At 45.3% G+C, this 18,266-nt stretch overlaps 1 protein-coding gene across 1 annotated transcript in view; it reads left to right on the top strand.

Moving 5' to 3' along the window:
- The window catches only part of TRIM54 (tripartite motif containing 54), a 196,286-nt gene extending 184,169 nt beyond the window's left edge, over positions 1 to 12,117 (top strand). The window contains exon 9 of the mRNA XM_086928151.1: positions 9,511 to 12,117. Coding sequence (XP_086784277.1) covers positions 9,511 to 9,527 — 17 coding nt within the window. The 3' untranslated portion in view covers positions 9,528 to 12,117. The remainder of the gene's footprint in view (positions 1 to 9,510) is intronic.
- Positions 12,118 to 18,266: the final 6,149 nt, after the last annotated feature.

Genomic DNA, 18,266 nt, shown 5'->3' with positions numbered 1-18,266 from the left:
CAATGGCTGTAGGGGGCGCTGGATGTTGGAATAGTATAATTTACTCTTCAAACTCCAGTCTGTGCAACAGTAGGCAAGGTGTTGGATTTTAAATCCAACACCTTCTGCCCTCTAACGCAAGTCATTGTGCCGACTTGCATTGTAATGGTATGCGATGTAAGAACGCGGTCGTTGTAACAACCGCGTTGTAATGGCATGTGTTGCCTCAAATGCATGGTAAACGCTGTTTACCGATTATGTCATACCCCCCTGTTTCCTGCAGTAGGATTATGTCATACCCCCTTCTGAAACGCTGCCAATCATGTATAGAAATCTTAGAATTGAGACCGGCCTCGTTCCAACGAAGGATTCTCCGTGAAGTATTACAGGTGTTAGCAGTAGTCGTAAGGGGATCGGATGCTAGCCCAGAGGGTTGATTACTGAGCTGCTATTGATGATTGGTGTAGATGATACTAGGATGGGCTATACCGGTCCCTTCTTTGATGCTCATGCTCATCCTCGGAGCTGCCTTCAGTCGATCCACACTTCCTAAATCATTCAGTGCAGAAAATGCATTGGAAGAGGCAATAGCAGTGGGAATGCACTGAACAGAGGGCAGGGGACTGTTTTGAAAAACCTACGGCCTCTGGAAATATCCTGGGGGAAAGGTGACCATGCCAGCTGCCCTATGCATGTTTGATTCTTTTTCATATATTTTTCTCTTTACATTTGGGGGGCTTCTGATATTTATAACAATACAGTCTCCCTAAATAGAGTTTTGTGAATAACCCAGCCAGCCCATTCTCTATAGGGTCTCATTTGGGTCCCCGTTGCCAAAGTTCTTGTGTATGCACAACCAGTGTTTAACCTTTTGTAGGAGCTGGCCCCAGGACTCCTGCTGGCCCCCTTTAAAAGCAGGGACCCCAGACAGAATTTGAACGTATGGCCAGGCTGCAGGAGGGAGATACAGGATATCAACTCTGGGGGCAAGTTCAGGATCGCTGGTGGGCTGGGTTGGCGGGTTACTGAGAAACGAGGGAAGACTGGGTGGAGCCAATGGGGCCTGCGATTGGGTGTTAGGATTGGTGGAGGACAGACTCTTAGGCACATCCCTACAATGGGAGTTGGCAGGAATCATATACGGCAGTAGGTTGTTTAGTTTTAGTTAGGACCTAGTTTCCACAGGAAAAGTGTTTTTTTGTTTTGCCAATAACTTTGGTTCTGTTTTACAAATCCTCACGAAATTTCCAAAACCTGTTTGCCCCTAATTTAGCTGCTGTCTTGAAAGTTTCGGGGTGATTCGTCACTTGCAGGACAAGAAAAAGAGGGGGTCCCAAAACACGTTTTCCCCATGCATTTTCGCATTGGGATTTTGAACATGACTACAGCTGGTACCAACATAAAAAAAGACAAGGGGGCAGGGTAGAAATCCCCTAAGCCCATTGGCCTGGTGATGAGGTCCCACAGAGACCTCGCAGGGGGCCAGAAAATGGATTTGCTGGAAAATGTAACAAAAACAAGCATGGTTTCCTGCACTTGTTTTTACTAGCCTCCCGGTTGGGCCAGGTCCCGGGGGAATTCATTATTATGTAATGGGGAGGGGGCGCACGCATCCCCACTCCCCGGGCTGCGTTCATTCCCGGCGTACCCATCCCCAGAGGCCCAGCCATGTAAAAGAAAGGGGGAGCGGGCCACATGGCTCCCTACCCCCGCTGATTTTGGCCCCAGGGACCCCATCCCCCCACAGCCCGGCTGGTTTTAAAAACGGGAGGCCATGTAGTCCCTCTCCTCGGCTGATTTCAGCCAAAGGGACACCCTTTCCCGGGGCCTGGCCTTAGCAAAAGAGGGGGAGAGGGTCCAAGCGACCCCTCTTCTTGGGCCACAATCGGCCCCAGGGACTCCATTCCCCAAGGTCCAACTGTGCTTTCAGTAGTAAAGGGGGCCACCCCTCTTGTAGCCATTAATGGACCTGCGGGCCCCGTCACCCTGGGCCGGCTCCTGCTATGTCCCGGGGTGCCCATCCCCGGGACATAGTGGTTTCCCAGCCCGCACTGGTGCAGGCAGGGAAACCTGTTTTTGCTCTTATTTGGCGGGAGCAACTTCAAAGCTCCTGCCAAGTGAGAGCAAACACCGGGAGCTGACTTTTCATCTGTTTCCCTTCCTGAACTGAAGCGGGCAGGGAAACAAATAAAATATTGCTCCAGCCCGCAGGGAGCAACTTTTTTAGCTGGGGTGGGGGCAATGCTGGCTCCCGCTGGAGGTGGGGAGCTGGTTGGAGCCACAGGGACCTTGGGGCTCTCTCCACAGTCCCCAACAAAGAGATGGTGGGTACCCTGGGTGGGACACTTAAAAACCTTTATAATATGGCTAGGCTGTGGGGGATGGGGTCCCCAGGGCTGAAATCGACCCAGGAAGGGGGACAGCACAGTTACCCCTCCCCCATTAATAGCTGGCCAGGCCCTGGGGAATGGGGTTCCCAGGGCTTATAGTGGCCCAGGGAGGGGGCTGTGTGCCCCCTTTCCTAGCCCCCTCCCTATTTAAAAATGTGGAGAGCCCTAGGGAATGGGATTCCTAGGGCCAAATTAGGCTGAGGAGGCAGGCTGCGTGAAATGAAATGTAATTTATAGTGCGCAACTAAAACCTGAAGGCATCAAGGCGCCTAACAAACAAAATCAATAAAGGCAGAACAGAACTACATGTATGCTTTAGCAAATAGCTGAGTCTTCAGAGCCTTTCTAAAAGACTGCATGGTGGGAAGGGATTTAATTTCCACAGGCAGAGCGTTCCACATTTTCGGGGCTAAGCTAGAGAAAGCTCTGCCACCCCATTTGGCTCTGCGGACGCGGGGTACCAATAGCAGAGATTTATTGGAGGAACGCAAATTTCTGGAGGGGGCATAAGGTACCAAAAGGTCTTTTATCCCACCTGAACTGTTTCTTGCTAGGGCCCCGTAGGTCAGACACATTATTTTAAAAGAGATCCTATCCTCAATCGGAAGCCAATGTAAGGATTTCCTTGCAGAGGTGGCTGACGCACGTTTGGGCAGATCTAACACAAATTTGGCTGCCACGTTCTGGACCATTTGTAAGCGCTGAAGCAGCCCCTTGTTGAGTCCTGCATACAACGCATTACAATAATCAAGTCGGGAGCCTATGAGAACAACCACGACCTGCTTTCTCGCCTGCTGAGATAGGTAGTGCTTAATCTTCCTCAGGATGTAGATTATGCCCCAGTAAGTGGAGACTGTTCTGTTCACCTGCTGACGCATACTGAGGGTAGGGTCTATAAGGACACCTACATTTCTAGCTAAGGCAGCAGGTACCGGGCAAGCTCCCAGTGATGCAGGCCACCAATTCGCCGACCAAATATCCTCCTTTCCTCCGAACACCAGGATATCCGTCTTCTCACCATTTAACTTCAATGAATTGCAAATCATCCATTGAGCGACTGCCTCCATGCAGGATCTAAAATTGGAGGCAGCCAAGGTGGCAGGCTGGGAGAGAGAGACCAAGATCTGGGTGTCGTCGGCATAAGAGACTACCTCCATCCCAAAGATCTAATAAGTCTGGCAAGTGGGGTCACATAGATGTTAAAAAGGGTCGGACTTAATGCCGACCCCTGCGGGACCCCACAGTGCACAGGCAGGGATGGAGATAGAAACTCCCCCAGCTTGACTCTCTGTTCCCTCTGGTCTAGGAAGGAGGACAGCAAACTCAGTGTGGACCCCTCCACCCCAATCTCCCTCAGACGAGATGTTAAGACCGAGGGAGAGAGGGTATCGAACGCAGCCGTAAGATCTAGCAGGATAAGGAGGGTAGTTTGGCCCCTATCAACTCGAGTGCGGATGTTATCCAAAACTAAAGTAAGGGCCGACTCGGTACTATGTCCCCTCCTAAATCCGTGCTGCGAATGATCCAAATGACCAGAGTCTTCCAGAAAGACTGCAAGATGCTGATTGAGATGGGTTTCAAGCATCTTAGCAGGAGCGGGGAGCAGCGAAATAGGTCGGAAGTTTTTAAGGACACCTGGGTCCAATGTTGGTTTCTTAAGCAATGGCTTTACCACTGCCCTCTTCCATTGTGAGGGAAAAATACCATCTCTCATTGCCCTATTCATAATGTCAAGGAGGGGAGGTAGAAAAATCTCCTTGCTCTGTTTGAGGAGTTTAAGAGGGCAGGGATCTAAAGGAGAGCCCGACCGGGTTTTATTCAGGAGGTTGCCCCCCTCTATGGCCGGGCCCCAAGAGGTGGGATCCCCTGGGCCAGAAATTGGCCCAGAGTGAGGGCTGTGTTCCCCCCTCTACATATACAATATTGATGGGCCCTGGGGGATGAGGTCTGTAGGGCCAAATTAGGCAGAGGAGGGAGGCTGCGTGCCCCCCCTTTATGGTCAGACCCCCGGAGGTAGGATCCCCAGGACCAGAAATCGGTCCAGGGAGAGGGGCTGTGTTCCCCCCCTATACATTAACAATAGTGACAGGCCCTGGTGGATGGGGTCCGCAGGACCAAATTAGGCTGAGGAGAGATGCTGCATGCCCCCCTTAATGGCAGGGCCCCAGGAGGTGGGATCTCTGGGGCCAGAAATTGGCCCAGGGAGAGGGGCTATGTTCCCCCTCTACATTTACAATATTGACTGGCCCTAGGAGATAGTATCTGTTTAGCAAGGCCAGAGAACAAAAATAAGATCCAGTCACTAAAGTACAGGTATGTAGGAAAAATATTTATACACAAATGTTTATATATTCACATTCTTCCAACTTCGGTAAAAATCTTCGTATATATCCAATAGCTTCTACAATATGCTCTGTAAATGGCGAATTTATAGGAATTTAATAGTTCTAAAGCAGTCAGAAATGAAGAAAATACTCAAACTTTTTACCAAAGAGCGAATGGTTTGAACTAATTTACATTTGTGTAGAAATATTTTTTCCTGTGTACCTCTGCTTTAGTGACAACATTTATTTCATGTTTAAACACACCAGGTGGGAACTGGTGTGAGAAGGTATTAGAGCCAGGCTGCAAAACTCTGTTGCTTAAAATTAATTATTTTTTTAAAAGTATAAAATAATACATGTACTTTTATAGTTCATCTTTATGATTTCTATTTTCCTATAACGGATTTAAAATCGGGCGTTTGCTGCTGTTGTGATGTGCGAGTCTAACTTGATAAGTGTGTACCATTGAGGTGGCAAACACTTGTCCAGTTTTGTGTCTTGGAGCTGTGTTGCGAGTGTGATGGTGCCAGAGATTGCATCCAGTGTAGTCTGTTGTTGTTTTGGTCTGCTCCTATGTTGAACACAGAACCTTGCACTCCTATCCTGTCTGCGTCCCGAGTGTGTGTAAGTGCAGTGGTGTAGCACAGGCGTGGTAGTAGGGCTGTGTGTGTTGTGTGAGTCTGGGTACCGGTGCCAGTGGGATCCATTGTGAATGTCACTGGTCTAACGTGGCACACAATGGAAGATGAGGACGGCTCCCGCAGACAATGGAAGTGTATCCCCAGCCCTCCTGTGTCCCGCGAGGGGAGACTCGGACACTGGAGTGAGGGAGGATGGAGACGGGGCTTCTTTTAGAAGTTCAACGCGGGCCTTGTTAGCAAGGAGCTGCTGATGAGTTCTTCCTGAAGTCTGACCTTGAATCGATAGTAGAGATGGCAGGAGAGGCAGTTTCTGTTGTTAAATGCAAGTACATTTCGAGGCACGGCTCGCCCTTTTGTTGTTCTCTGAATGTTGCTCCAGGACAACATACATATGCAAAGCTCTATACATTCACATTTACACATATTTTGATGCTTATCGATGCTCTTGGGTATTTCCATCTGTTGCGCGTGCTCGGCCCTCTCTTCCTGCACTGCCAGTGGTCCTTTTTCGAGATCCCACATTCTTGCGACTGGAGAGGACTGGAATTGTTCTTCACTCGGGTGGGTGGAGGTGCAGCCCTGGTCTACAGGGACAATCCGCTTGTTAAGGCATCAATCATCCTCCTGAGAGGAACCTGATCCAGCGTTCAGGTGGATTTGACTGAATTGATTGGACTCTGAGGAGAGGGACATCTCTACTCCTCATCAGCAGCTTTTCTCCTCGATGTAAAACTTTCCAATAGATTGTTTGAATTCCAGCATTTCTTTATCTGTGAGTTTTTGCCCCATATTTTTCAATAATATTCTCACTAGCTGAAGGCTGTATTGCCCAATCTTTTGGTGAAATATTCCAGTTCTCCCCCTCATGTTTCTGCATGATGGCCATGTTGTCAACAGCATGGCCGGTGGACGGCCTGTCATTTCAGGGACTTGAATACCTTGTCTCTGCAGCTCTCTGTTTCCCTCGCTTCCCAGTATTCTTCATCAGATCCAGATGCAACGGATGGAGGAGATCACTGCTGCTTCCAAGTGACCTCAATAAATTGGTTCTTTCTATTGCTGCAGGTGATGACACAGGCTCTGCTGCTGCTTTTGATATTACCAGCCTCTTCCCTTGGTTTCCCCCTCTTTCCAGATAGACAATCATTCCTCTGTCCGCGGCACAGAGCGTGTGGAGGTCTATCTACTGAGACGGAGATGCTTGAAGCAAGCCACAGAGGACATCCTGCGGTCCAGGCCCCACCCTACCGTGACCTGACATGGGCCGCATTCGGTGCATTTTTCTTCTCTCTGTGATCCACTAAGGGTCCTTGATTTTTAAGGGATGCCTTCTGATTATCTCTGTTGGTTTCCTCTTTGTGCACCCAAGAGGCTGCCATTCTGGCATTCCAAGGAGCTGGCTCAGTGCTTCCTTAGTGAGGGAGGAATTTGTTTCTGGCAATCTTCAGAGTTTTCCTTTCTGTGTCTGATGGTCTACCCTCCAGACGCTCCCTGGGAGCAAGGATCAATGCCCAAATCAAGCAAAATAATCCACAGCTTCGATCTGTTGACCAGATCGAACGCTGAGGAGAGGTCCATAAAAGCCAGCTGCAGGGAACCTTCTTTGGCTATGGTATATTTGCCTGTTAATAAATATAGATTAAGGCACTGATCCATAGTGCTTCTACCTTGTCTAAAACCGTATTGTAGATTGGATAAAACCTCGTTGTCGTTCACCCAGTCCGTGACTTTAGCTAGGATCACTTTGCCTAATATTTTGACTGCAGAATCGATCAATGATATTGGTCTGTAGCACAGTGGATCCCCTCTCTGGCCATTTTTAAAAACTGGTATAATTGTCGACAGGGACTGGTATCATTGGATTTCTCTCTTTTGTCCTTGTCTCTTTTTTACTTGTGGCACTCCGGCCTGGAGGTCATGAGCCAAAACCTGTGGTATTAAACTCCTGAATAACATCAAAGACATATAACCAGGCCTGAGAAGATGTAAGGCTGTTTCACAAGGAGCCTGGCAACTTCCTGGACCAAATGCAGAGGGGGTATCCTCGAGACACCCCAGTTATGCAGCCACCTGGTCTACCCCTCATTCTTTACTTAGCTTTATCAGCTTTTCTCTTGTGAAATGTGCTTCAGAGAGTTTTGGTAAGGCGGCATTGGATGATGCTTCTAGTTATTTCTATTAATCGCTTATGCTGACGTTTCAAGTTTCTGACTTGTTCTTACTTATCCTCTATGTAAGATCTGCATTCTTTTATGACTGAATAGGAATACGCACAAGGCAATAATGGTCCAGTTAATCTTCATTAAACCATCTTCGTCATAGTTCGGCTTTCTCCAATCCCTTACTGGGGGTTCTGGCGCTCTACTGCTATGTGTGACAGTGCATGCTGGAGAAGATGGCTAGGGCGCCCTCTATGGGCAAGGAGTGGTGGGACAGGGAGGGGTTTGAAAGTTTTTTTTTTGATGGATGTTGCATCTCTGTCATGCTTCTATGGAGGGCATCTACCTTCTTCTGTTAGTACTGTGACGAAGAAGAGCCGGACTCAGAGCCTTCAAGAATAAAAGAAAGTCATTGGTTCATTAATTTGGCCCCCTTCCCTGCGTCTGTGTTCTCAGGGGAGTGGGTGAGGAAGGGTGAGATCCTGCCTCCAGTGGGGTCATCCCTCATACACAAACCTTTGTCACCAAGGTTCAGCCAGCCATCATAAGCTGTCAAATGTATTTCTGGACTGTAGAACACTGTCTCTGGGAATAAATAGGTTGGGATACCCGAGAAAGCTCAAGGGCAAGTTGCAAACTAGTAAATTTCACAGCATTTTGTCAAAGACTTATCTGCAATTATAAAAAGTTAAGAAAGCGCTTACCATGTAAACATTTACTCTTTAACAATGTAGGCACTTGGACTCCTTTTAAAATGTCTCTTTTTTATTGTCTTTTTAATTGATTTGAATTTTGTTTCCCTATAAGATGACACCCTTCCCTTCCCTTGCCCACGTGAACTTGTATTAGAAGCCGTGCACCCCGCGGTGAAGTATCACCGACCCAAACCCACAGCACTCATTTACTCATTATAGAAGTTTTGAAGCACTTTTGCCAAAAAGCTTCATAAAATTGATGACGCTGGACAATTGATCTGTGGAGGTGAAGGCAGAATTGAAAATAGCAAGGAAAAAACAGAGATAGACAACAAGGAACAAGGACAACGTGAAAGGAGGAGAACATAGGGACAGATCTGGAGTTTGGCAGACGGGTACGGGGTACTCGATCACAACCATGACAGATATGACCTCCACATTGCTATAATTGCATTCTATTGCACCAGCATCCTAGTGATTTTGTAATAAGGCGGACGGGATACCCGCTAAACTCTAAACCAGGCCAGTAGTTTTTACAGCAGTAAACATATCGGTCGTATGAATTTGATTGCTTAAAGCATTCAAGATTAGCTAAGGGCTGTTATTGATGAGTTGTATTTTCATTTAAATTCATGATTTTAGTATGGCTGTGACATCCTTAATGGGAGGTGCTCTGCCTACGCCATTTTCAAATGAATTTTTCAAGAATTGAACAATTGTAAATACTGTGTGTTTTGTGGATGGTGAATGTGCAGAGTGGGTGTGAATGAAGGTGTAAAACATTTAGAAAGTGGTATGAATGAGAGTATGTTGTATCCTTCTGAAAATTGTACATTATAGTTGTTTTTTAATGTTGCAAATAAGATAAAATATGTAAAAAGCATAAAAAACTGCAGAAAAAATATGTTCTTTAAATAAATACTGACTTCTTTTTGATTAATTCAGACAAAAAAAGCAGTCTACGTCACTTTTTGTTTAGTGTCAATTAGTGAATGTGAATGTAGAGAGAAAATAAGACTTCCAGTACTGGCCCCTTGTTTTGTTTATTACGCCAGCAGGGGGCAGCAAAGAGTGCTCTCTTGTAGCTGCCAGCTGCGCAGGCGGCCATTTTAAAGACAGGTGGACGTTCAGCACCACAAGCAAAAACTCATTTTTGATGGAGCTGGAGCTAATCTGGGCCCTTCCTTAACTTCAGCACCCACTTTGTGAAAAATGTACCAGCACTGATGCTTAAAATAATGGTGGGCAGAAGATTCAAATTAAGTAAGGTCCATTTGTGTAAGTATTTGACTTCTGACTGACACTTCTTTTCTTTCTCTTAGGAACAGTTCCGCATTAGTGGCAAGAAGCAGGCGTGGAACTTCCGGTGACCACCGATAAACTTACCAATGAGGGAGACAGCACCTCAAGTCTGCAAAGCCGAGCAACCCCGCTATATCCCAGATTACCAAAATGTGCTTTCCTCCACCTTTTTTCTTATACTGCCGAAAAACATTGTTTTTTAATATTTTTTTTTCAACAGTTTCGAAGTCGATATCTTGTTTCTCATTGGAGAACACAAAAAGAAAGTCTAGAAAGTCGTTCTAGGTTTTTTGTTCTAGCGATGGACAGCTTCGAAGTTCGGAACAAGGACTGAAGCAAGATTTTAAAAAAAGGCAATGCAATTATGTTTTTTTACACTCAGTTATTAATGCACATTTGTTTAAATTCTTACCATTTAAAATCATACCGATTAGTGATATTATGCACACCATAAAAATGGCTATTTCTTTGGGTTTAATTACTAATGCAAAAATTCCTCAACTCCTTCGACTTGTGGTTTGGTTTGCAGAAACTTCAGAATGTGGGGCCGGTTCACAAAGGAACTCTGCACTTGTAACGGAGACCCAGCACTCACGGTGGAGGACCTGCAGTTGTGGCAGATGCCCCGCGCTCATGGTGGAAGACCCGCACTTGTGGTAGTGGCCCCGCACTTGTGGTAGAGGCCCCGCACTTGTGGTAGAGGCCCCCGCACTTGTGGTAGAGGCCCCCCACTTGTGGCAGAGGCCCCCCCACTTGTGGTAGAGGCCGCCCGCACTTGTGGTAGAGGCCTCTGCACTTGTGGTAGAGGCCCCCCCCACTTGTGGCAGAGGCCCCGCACTTGTGGTAGAGGCCCCGCACTTGTGGTAGAGGCCGCCCTCACTTGTGGCAGAGGCCCCTCACTTGTGGTAGAGGCCCCGCACTTGTGGCAGAGGCCCCGCACTTGTGGTAGAGGCCCCGCACTTGTGGTAGAGGCCCCGCATTTGTGGCATAAGGCACATACTCGTGGCAGAGTACCCCCACTCATGGCGGAGGACTCGCAATTGTTGCAGACAACCACATTTGTGGCAGGGGCCCTCACGTGTGGCGGATGACCCGCACTTGTAGCGGCGGACCGTCAGTTGTGGCAGAGGCCCCGCAGTCGTGGCAGAGGGCCCTCACTCATGGTGGGTCCTCCTCAATGACAAACTGCAGTTCCGAGGTCCTGCCACGAATGAGGACACCCCGCCACGACTGAGGGGTCCCCAGCCACGAGTCCAGAGGCCCTTTGTGAATCGGACCCACTATGTGTTTTTTGAGGTAGGCGCAGAGGCAGATATTGTTTATAGCTAATTTATGATTGGGTCGCGTGGCACAAGGAGAGGCCACACCACTGTTCCAAAATAAAATAACATAAGGGAAGAGAATCTTGTCCATGAGGCCGGAGGAGGGGAAAATGTTTTTTTAACTAATGTAACGCGCTAGGCAAAAATGAATGGGATTTTACTAGAAAGTGAAAGAGAAGGAGTGGCCAGAGGTAAGTGTTTGGAAAGAGGAAGGTCTGCATGTTTTCAGAGAGTGCTGATTCTTTGTCCCTCCACGTGCCACCAGCACGGTGCTGACCTGCCTCTAGAAACGGCGAAGGGGGCCACTGCCAGGGGATAGTAGCAAAGTGTCCCTTCTCATGGGGTAACCAACATCTTCACTCTGGGACACTTAGGGGCATATTTACACTGCCCCATGGGCACTTTTACGTAACCGGAGCATCACTTTTATGACACTCCGGAGGCGCATTGTGCCGGCCCATCTATACAAGGCCTCAAATCCTCCCTGTGTGGCTTTTTATGGTCCTGTAAATATGGAGTCAGGCAAGGCCTTACTCTGCGTGGAAGGGGCGTTTCATGGGCGTTGCTTGGTGTTCCCACACAACACCCATGGATTCTGACACTGCCCCAGATTTACAACATAGTGTAAATGTGGCGCAGCGCCAAAACTAACACCTTCCCAAAACAGGCGTATCTCCTCGTTTTTTGCTCTTTCCATGTGTGCTGCATTCTGCAACACACAGAGAACAAGGAAAGCACCTCCATGGATTGATTTTGTGCAGGAAGGTGTCTCTACACAAAAGGAATCATACCAATGACACGCACACCCTTGCACCATGGTGCAAGGGTGCTGCGTTAGTGCTCGGCTGCAATTTGTGCGCCGGTGCTGGCGGAAATGACAGGGTTGTGCTGTATCTTGTAAATACGTTGCATTCTTGCCTTTTTCTTTTGACGTAGGGCAGGGCGGCTAGATGGCTTGCGGCACTGCCCAGCTCCAAAATATTGTAAACTTGCCCCTTACAGTCTAGGGATGTTGTTTTTTGATGTCGCACCAGTGTTGAGGAGGCGTTTATGTTCCTGCACACGGGCTGCAGTCAGGCAGGGGTGGCAGGGCCTGGGAATGCTCTGGCAGACGGTAGTTGGGGGCAGTATCTATCTTAGTGTCTATGCCCTTTGGTGGCACATTTGCAGTGTCGGTGACAAAATAACCAGCAAAACCCTTTGTTGGGGGATGGGTGAAAAGGCTGAGTGTTTCTTTGTATTCTATTTGATGTTCAACTTTGTTTTGGCAATCACATGTTATCCATTAAAGTGCATATAACTGAATGTCTGAGTGATTGGTTTTCATTATGCAAAATAGCACTGGTCAATGCATAATGTCTCTATTGTTGCTTGTACCTCTCCTGTGAGTGATAGGATTGGAGCAGGTCACATGGACATAAAAGAGATGCTAATGCGCAGCCGCCGTAGGTCCCAGGCTCTACCCAAACCCATGCTCAGCCCATGACATATGTCAACATTCATATTGATGATCACCGGGTGTTTGCTGTCTGTGCTGACTAAACCTTGGCACTAGTTCTAGTTTTGGTGTAGGGACAATTTAACATCTGCATTTCTATTACAAGAAGAGTGAAATGTCTAAGCACACCTTATATCCTTGCCTCACTTCTTGTCAGTGCAAGAAAGCACATTCCATGCATCCATTGCTGTACATCATGCCACCGTGGTCATCACTGAAAGCACTGCGTGGTGTGGCTTGGCTCTGTGGTGCAACAGGAGACGCTTGTTCGCTGCAGTCAGAGGTGAAGCAGGTCTCACATTCTTGTCCCTTTTCCATGTCTTTGACATTCCAGGGTCCCTGAATGTCATTTCCCTGTAGTAAGTGAGAGGGCTGAGGAAGAGGGACTAGAGAGAGAAATATCATCCGGCCAATCTAGTCAAAAACATCAACGTTACCTTGAACACTCCTTGCATCTGCTTGAAGTTGTGGATTATTTGGGTACTAATCCGCCTCAGCAGGCATTAAAACTGTCTATTAAAAAAAGTGTTTGACTCTGGTCTTTTCATCGGGACAGGGCACAATTGTCTAAAAGAAAAAATGCCTGCTCCATAATCGTGGAGCTCAAACCCAGATCAGAGGCCCCCTAACTTTCAAGCACTTATGCAGCCGTCTGGAAGAAAAGATTCATGGTTCTGAGGATGGGCGAATGGCCCTTTTTAAAACATCTGCCAACATGGCGCCGCTCAAATGATGACATTAAATGTAGGGGCTGCGGTCATCACTCAGAATCAATCGAGCACGTGGTGTGTGTATGCCCCGCATTTTTTAACAACAGAAGGAGTTTGCTGCGGAGTGAATGGATCAATCATGCCGGCAAGCCATTATAGCAGCAATGAATGCCAATAATACGATTCTTAACATCAGGTTCACAATTTTTTTATTAAAACTGTAAAAAAACCTTACATCTGCAGGCTTACAAGAACCTATAAAGACGTGCAGCAGACGTAGTTGTTGTTAACGTATAGTTTATTAAGTACATAAACTATAGACCCACAGGAGCAGAAAGGCAAACATCCAAACTCTTCTCAATCCAACCTTTAATCCCCCACCGGTAACCAAGACCTTATAATTCTAAGGTTGCATCATAACAATTCTAAAAGTGACATAGAAATATTCTAATTGACCTAACAATATGTACAAACTAAAGTAAACATAAAAGAAAGAATATGAGCTACTACCACATGTATCTTTTTACAAAAAGCAATAACATGTATCTTTTTACAAAAAGCAATAAAATAAAAAGATTAAGAATCCAAAATATAATCATCAAATTTCTTACGAACTCTAGAAACCCTTTTGCAAGACAAAGGATTAACTTGAAGAGAAGATTCAATTGTCTCCTGCTGATTAGAAGCAGAAACAACGGAAGCCTCCGAACAACCCTCAAGGACATTAGGACTTCCAGAACAAACATCATAAGCAGATTCAGAACAAACATCAAGTGCAGATTCATTAGTTGACACATCACCAGAACGAACCTCTTTATCTTGAACAACATCATTCCAAGTGCAACCACCATCCTCATCTTCAGCAAAGAATTGTTCCTGCCCTGGTTTAAGAAGAATAACTAAACCTTTGCTCCACCAACCCTTCTCAGAAAGAAGAACAGCAGAATCAGTTACTCTTTCCACTCTAAAAGGATTGGAAAACTTAGAAGAACCTTTGCAAGTCAAAGTGGGTTTCAAGACACGTACCCAATCACCCACACTGATGGTTTTATCTAAAGACTTATGAGAAACATCATGATAAATTTTACCTGCAAGGTGAGACTCTAGAATATTCTGCTTAACTTCCTCAATTATACTTTTCATGTTGACATCATGCACAACATTTTTAACAAAGTCAGGTCTTAAAATGGATTTTGCCTGTCTGCCTCTCATCAGTAAATAAGGAGGAACGCCAGTTGAAGAATTGGGAGTAATGTGATAACTCCACAATTTTTCTTTCAAAAACTCCAAAACATCTAATTTACTTTCTAATGCAGCCTGAATCCCCTCTTTAATAAATCTATTGGCCCTCTCAACTTGACCATTGGCCCTAGGACAATATAAAGGAGTGGTTTCAGACTTAATACCAAATTTTTCCAAAAACAATTTCATTTTCCTCGAAACAAACTGCACACCATTATCAGATAAAATGAGATGGGGAGCACCTTCTAACCTGAAAATAAAATCCAAACATTCAATAACAGCATCAGTATTAGGATGTTCCACAAAAGTGTAATAGATCCACTTTGAAAAATTGTCAACAACCACAATAGAAAATCTCTTATCCCTACCTAAACATTCATAGGGACCAGAAAAGTCAATAGAAATTTTATCTCAAGGAGCAACTGCCCCTTCTCTAAGAGACAAGGGTTGGGTCAAAACCTTCCAATGCTTGTCAGCCCTTACGCAAACAGAACAGTTGTCAATCACTCTCTCAATACCCGCATCCATGCCAGGCCACCAATAATGTTTTTTGAGAATTTTCTTAGTACTAGAAATACCTGGATGACCAACATGAGCAAGCTTAATAAGTTTATTTCTCAAACCCTCAGGAGGAATAAACAAATGTTGTCGCAACAAAATGTCACCCTCAATGCTAAGTTCATCAGCAATCTGAGCAAAACTCCTCAAACAATCTTCTAAATTCCTAATGGAAGGCCAACCTTCTTCAACAAATTGCTTAACCTCGTTAAACACCAAATCCTTGTCCATGGCCTCAATCCCGTCTTCCTCTGAAACACTCAATTCAAAAGAGTTAACCGCATAGACCAGAGCTACAACACATTCGTGCTCATCCAAGATCTCATTATTGTTCTCTTCAAAAGGAGGAAGCCTAGACAAACAATCCGCTGTGAAATTTTTCCCACCAGGAATGTGTTGCATTTCAAAATTGTATTCTTGTAGTCTGGCTAGCAACCTAACAAGTCTAGATGACGCCTTACCACTCCTGACACCATCCATCATAAAAACAAGAGGTTTATGATCTGTAACAAGAACAAAAGGCCTACCCCACAAGAAACTTTTGAACTTTTCCACAGCCCAAACACAGGCTAAGGCCTCTTTCTCAATAGTACTATAATGCTTCTCAGCACCACGAATTGCCCTGGAAATAAAAGAAATTACTCTTTCTCTACCATCAACAATCTGAGTAAATACAGCACCAAGGCCAATGCTACTCGCATCCACAGTGACAAAAGATCTACCTTGGGAATCCAAAGTCTTAAGACCAGGGGCCTTTGAAATAAGCTTTTGAACACTGAGAAAAGCTTCATCATGAACCTTATTCCAATTGAATTGAACACCCTTTCTAAGTAACTGTCTAAGAGGTTCTACAACTAAAGCATATCCTTTCACAAATCTTGAATAGTACTCCCCTAGCCCCAAGAAAGAACGCAAAGAATCTTTATCTTTAGGTGTACTAATATTGTCTAGAGTATTAACCAGATCCTCCTTAGGAAAAATACCGTCAGCTGTAATCCTGTGTCCTAAATAATTTAGTTCTTCAACTAAAAATTTGCACTTCTCCTTACTCACAGTCATGCCCTTTGAACCGAGAATGCCAAGAACCTTATTGAGAATAACATTGTGTTGTTCACACGTTTCAGCAAAAATTAAAATATCATCCTGAAATGATTGTACACCTGTAATTCCATGGAACAAATTCTCAATAAGCTTCTGAAACACGCTGGCAACTGAAGCCAGCCCAAATGGCATCCTTAAAAATCTATACAAGCCAAATGGTGTAATAAAAGTGGTGAGATCCTTGGAAGATTCATCAAGAAGTACCTGATGATAAGCGGATTTTAGGTCTATAACCGAAAAAAATTTGGCACCATTAACAGCTGACAACATATCTTGAATACGAGGTAAAGGATGTGAGTCAACAACAATATACTTATTAAGAGATCTTAAATCCACACATAACCTAAGATCTTGATTCTTTTTGAGTGCCAAATAGCCGACACCCACTCCGAGCTATCAGTTGATTCAATGATACCTTCTGAACATAAAGTATCAAGATGGACCTTCAATTTCTCACGCATTCCCAGCGGAACCATTCGTACTTTATGTTGAACTAGCAGCCCACCCCAGCGTTGCCTGGGGCAGAAAGGGGCTGGGGGCAGTACACCCGCTCCCGCCCCGACACCCCCCCGCCCCGACTCACTCGCGCCCCCCTCCCGCCCCGACTCACTCGCGCCGCCTCCCGCCCAGACTCGCTCACGCCCCCTCCAGCCCAGACTCACTCCCGCCCCCTCCCGCCCCGACTCACTCGTGCCCCCATCCCGCCCAACTCACTCGCGCCCCCCTCCCGCCCGACTCACTCGCGCCCCCCTCCCACCCCAACATTTTCATTTACTGCTGCCTCCTTCTTTCCTCCCCCTGCATCACAGTCTCACTATCCCTTTCCTCACCTGTGCCGCTGCTCCTCACTGCACAGCCGCTTGTCACTGCACCGCCCTCCTCCGTCGTCGTCATCACGCACGTCGCGTCGCGGCCAGCGCTAGGTCCCGGCTGGCGCTACTTTCAGGGGACTACTTTGTTTACAAACGTAATTTTTTTAATTTACTTTTTTATTTTTTATTTATATAGCCTATGTCCATCTACACACTCTGACATTTTCATAGATGTATCGGGTGTGTAGATTGGCGCTGTGGTTCCCGAGTTTACCTGGCCAAAAGGTGCAAGTTCTCTCTTTATAATAGTAGTGTAGATAGGAATGGCATTTTTTTTAACTTGATTTTATGCATATAGCCTTTTACTTGACCCGCCACATTTTAAAAAACATTTCCATGCTTTTTGAGAATCATTTCTAAACTAAAATTTTCCATGTAAACATTGTTGATATCAAACTCTCTCAATTGCAAAGGACGTTCAGAACCAGGACACAGAATTACACCCAACCTACCTAAATCAAACCACCCAACAATATTCTTTCCTTCGATAGCTACATAGATCTTAGTAAAGATTTTTCTAGACTCAAATTCTAACGAATCTTCAAAATAATCTAACATAGTAATGTCAAAGTTACCAAAAGCTTTAGGATTTACATCAGATTTACGGAGCTTAACATTTTTCCAATTTTCCTTGAAAAATACATCAGACAATCGGTGAACCTGAATCAGCCATGGCTTGAAAAGAAATATCACCAACTAACACAGTGCCTAACGGTGCCTTAATAGGAAGATTAATGTTGTTCACAGAATAGTCAAAAAGATGATCATAGATGGTCAATAACATATTATGTAAATCTTCATCCACTACATCTATATTATTAACACCAGAATTTGAAGAACCAGAAACTTTTTTAGGTACATGGCAAACTGAAGAGAAATGGCCAACTTTACCACAATTAACACATTTTCTCTTAATAGCCGGACAATTGACATTATTGGCTAAATGTGTTTTGGCACCACATCTATAACAGGATAATTTGTTAACCTGTTTGAAACCTGGTTTAACAGATCCTTTGTTTGAAAATTGCACTGCACAAACAGGTGAAACAGAAGATGAGTTAAAATTTTTAGAATTCTCTGCAGAAATGGCTTTAGATGATAAAATAGATCTTTCAATCCCTTTGGCCAAATCAACAGCTTCACTTAACGTGGGATTGCGACAAGCTAAAAGTCTCTCTTGAACTTTTTTAGACTCACATTCAAAAATTAATTGATCCCTGATGCAGTAATCAACTGTTGCTCCATAGTCACAATTGGCAGCTAAACCTCTTAAGGCAGCAACATATTCTTCAATAGTCTCGTCTGGAAATTGCTTTCTTTTATGAAATGCATGTCTTTCAATTAGTACATTAGGCTCATCTTGAAATTGTTTCTCTAGTCTGGCTACAGCTTCTTTGTAAATATTCCAACCTTCACCACCACCACTAGGTGGCGCAATAGGAATTACATTTTTGAAAATCTCAATAGCTGCAG

Source organism: Lissotriton vulgaris, chromosome 6, assembly GCF_964263255.1.
Source record: "Lissotriton vulgaris chromosome 6, aLisVul1.2, whole genome shotgun sequence".
Taxonomy (NCBI): domain Eukaryota; kingdom Metazoa; phylum Chordata; class Amphibia; order Caudata; family Salamandridae; genus Lissotriton; species Lissotriton vulgaris.
The sequence above is the reverse complement of the archived record's forward strand: the minus strand, read 5'-3'. Positions and strand labels throughout refer to the sequence as shown.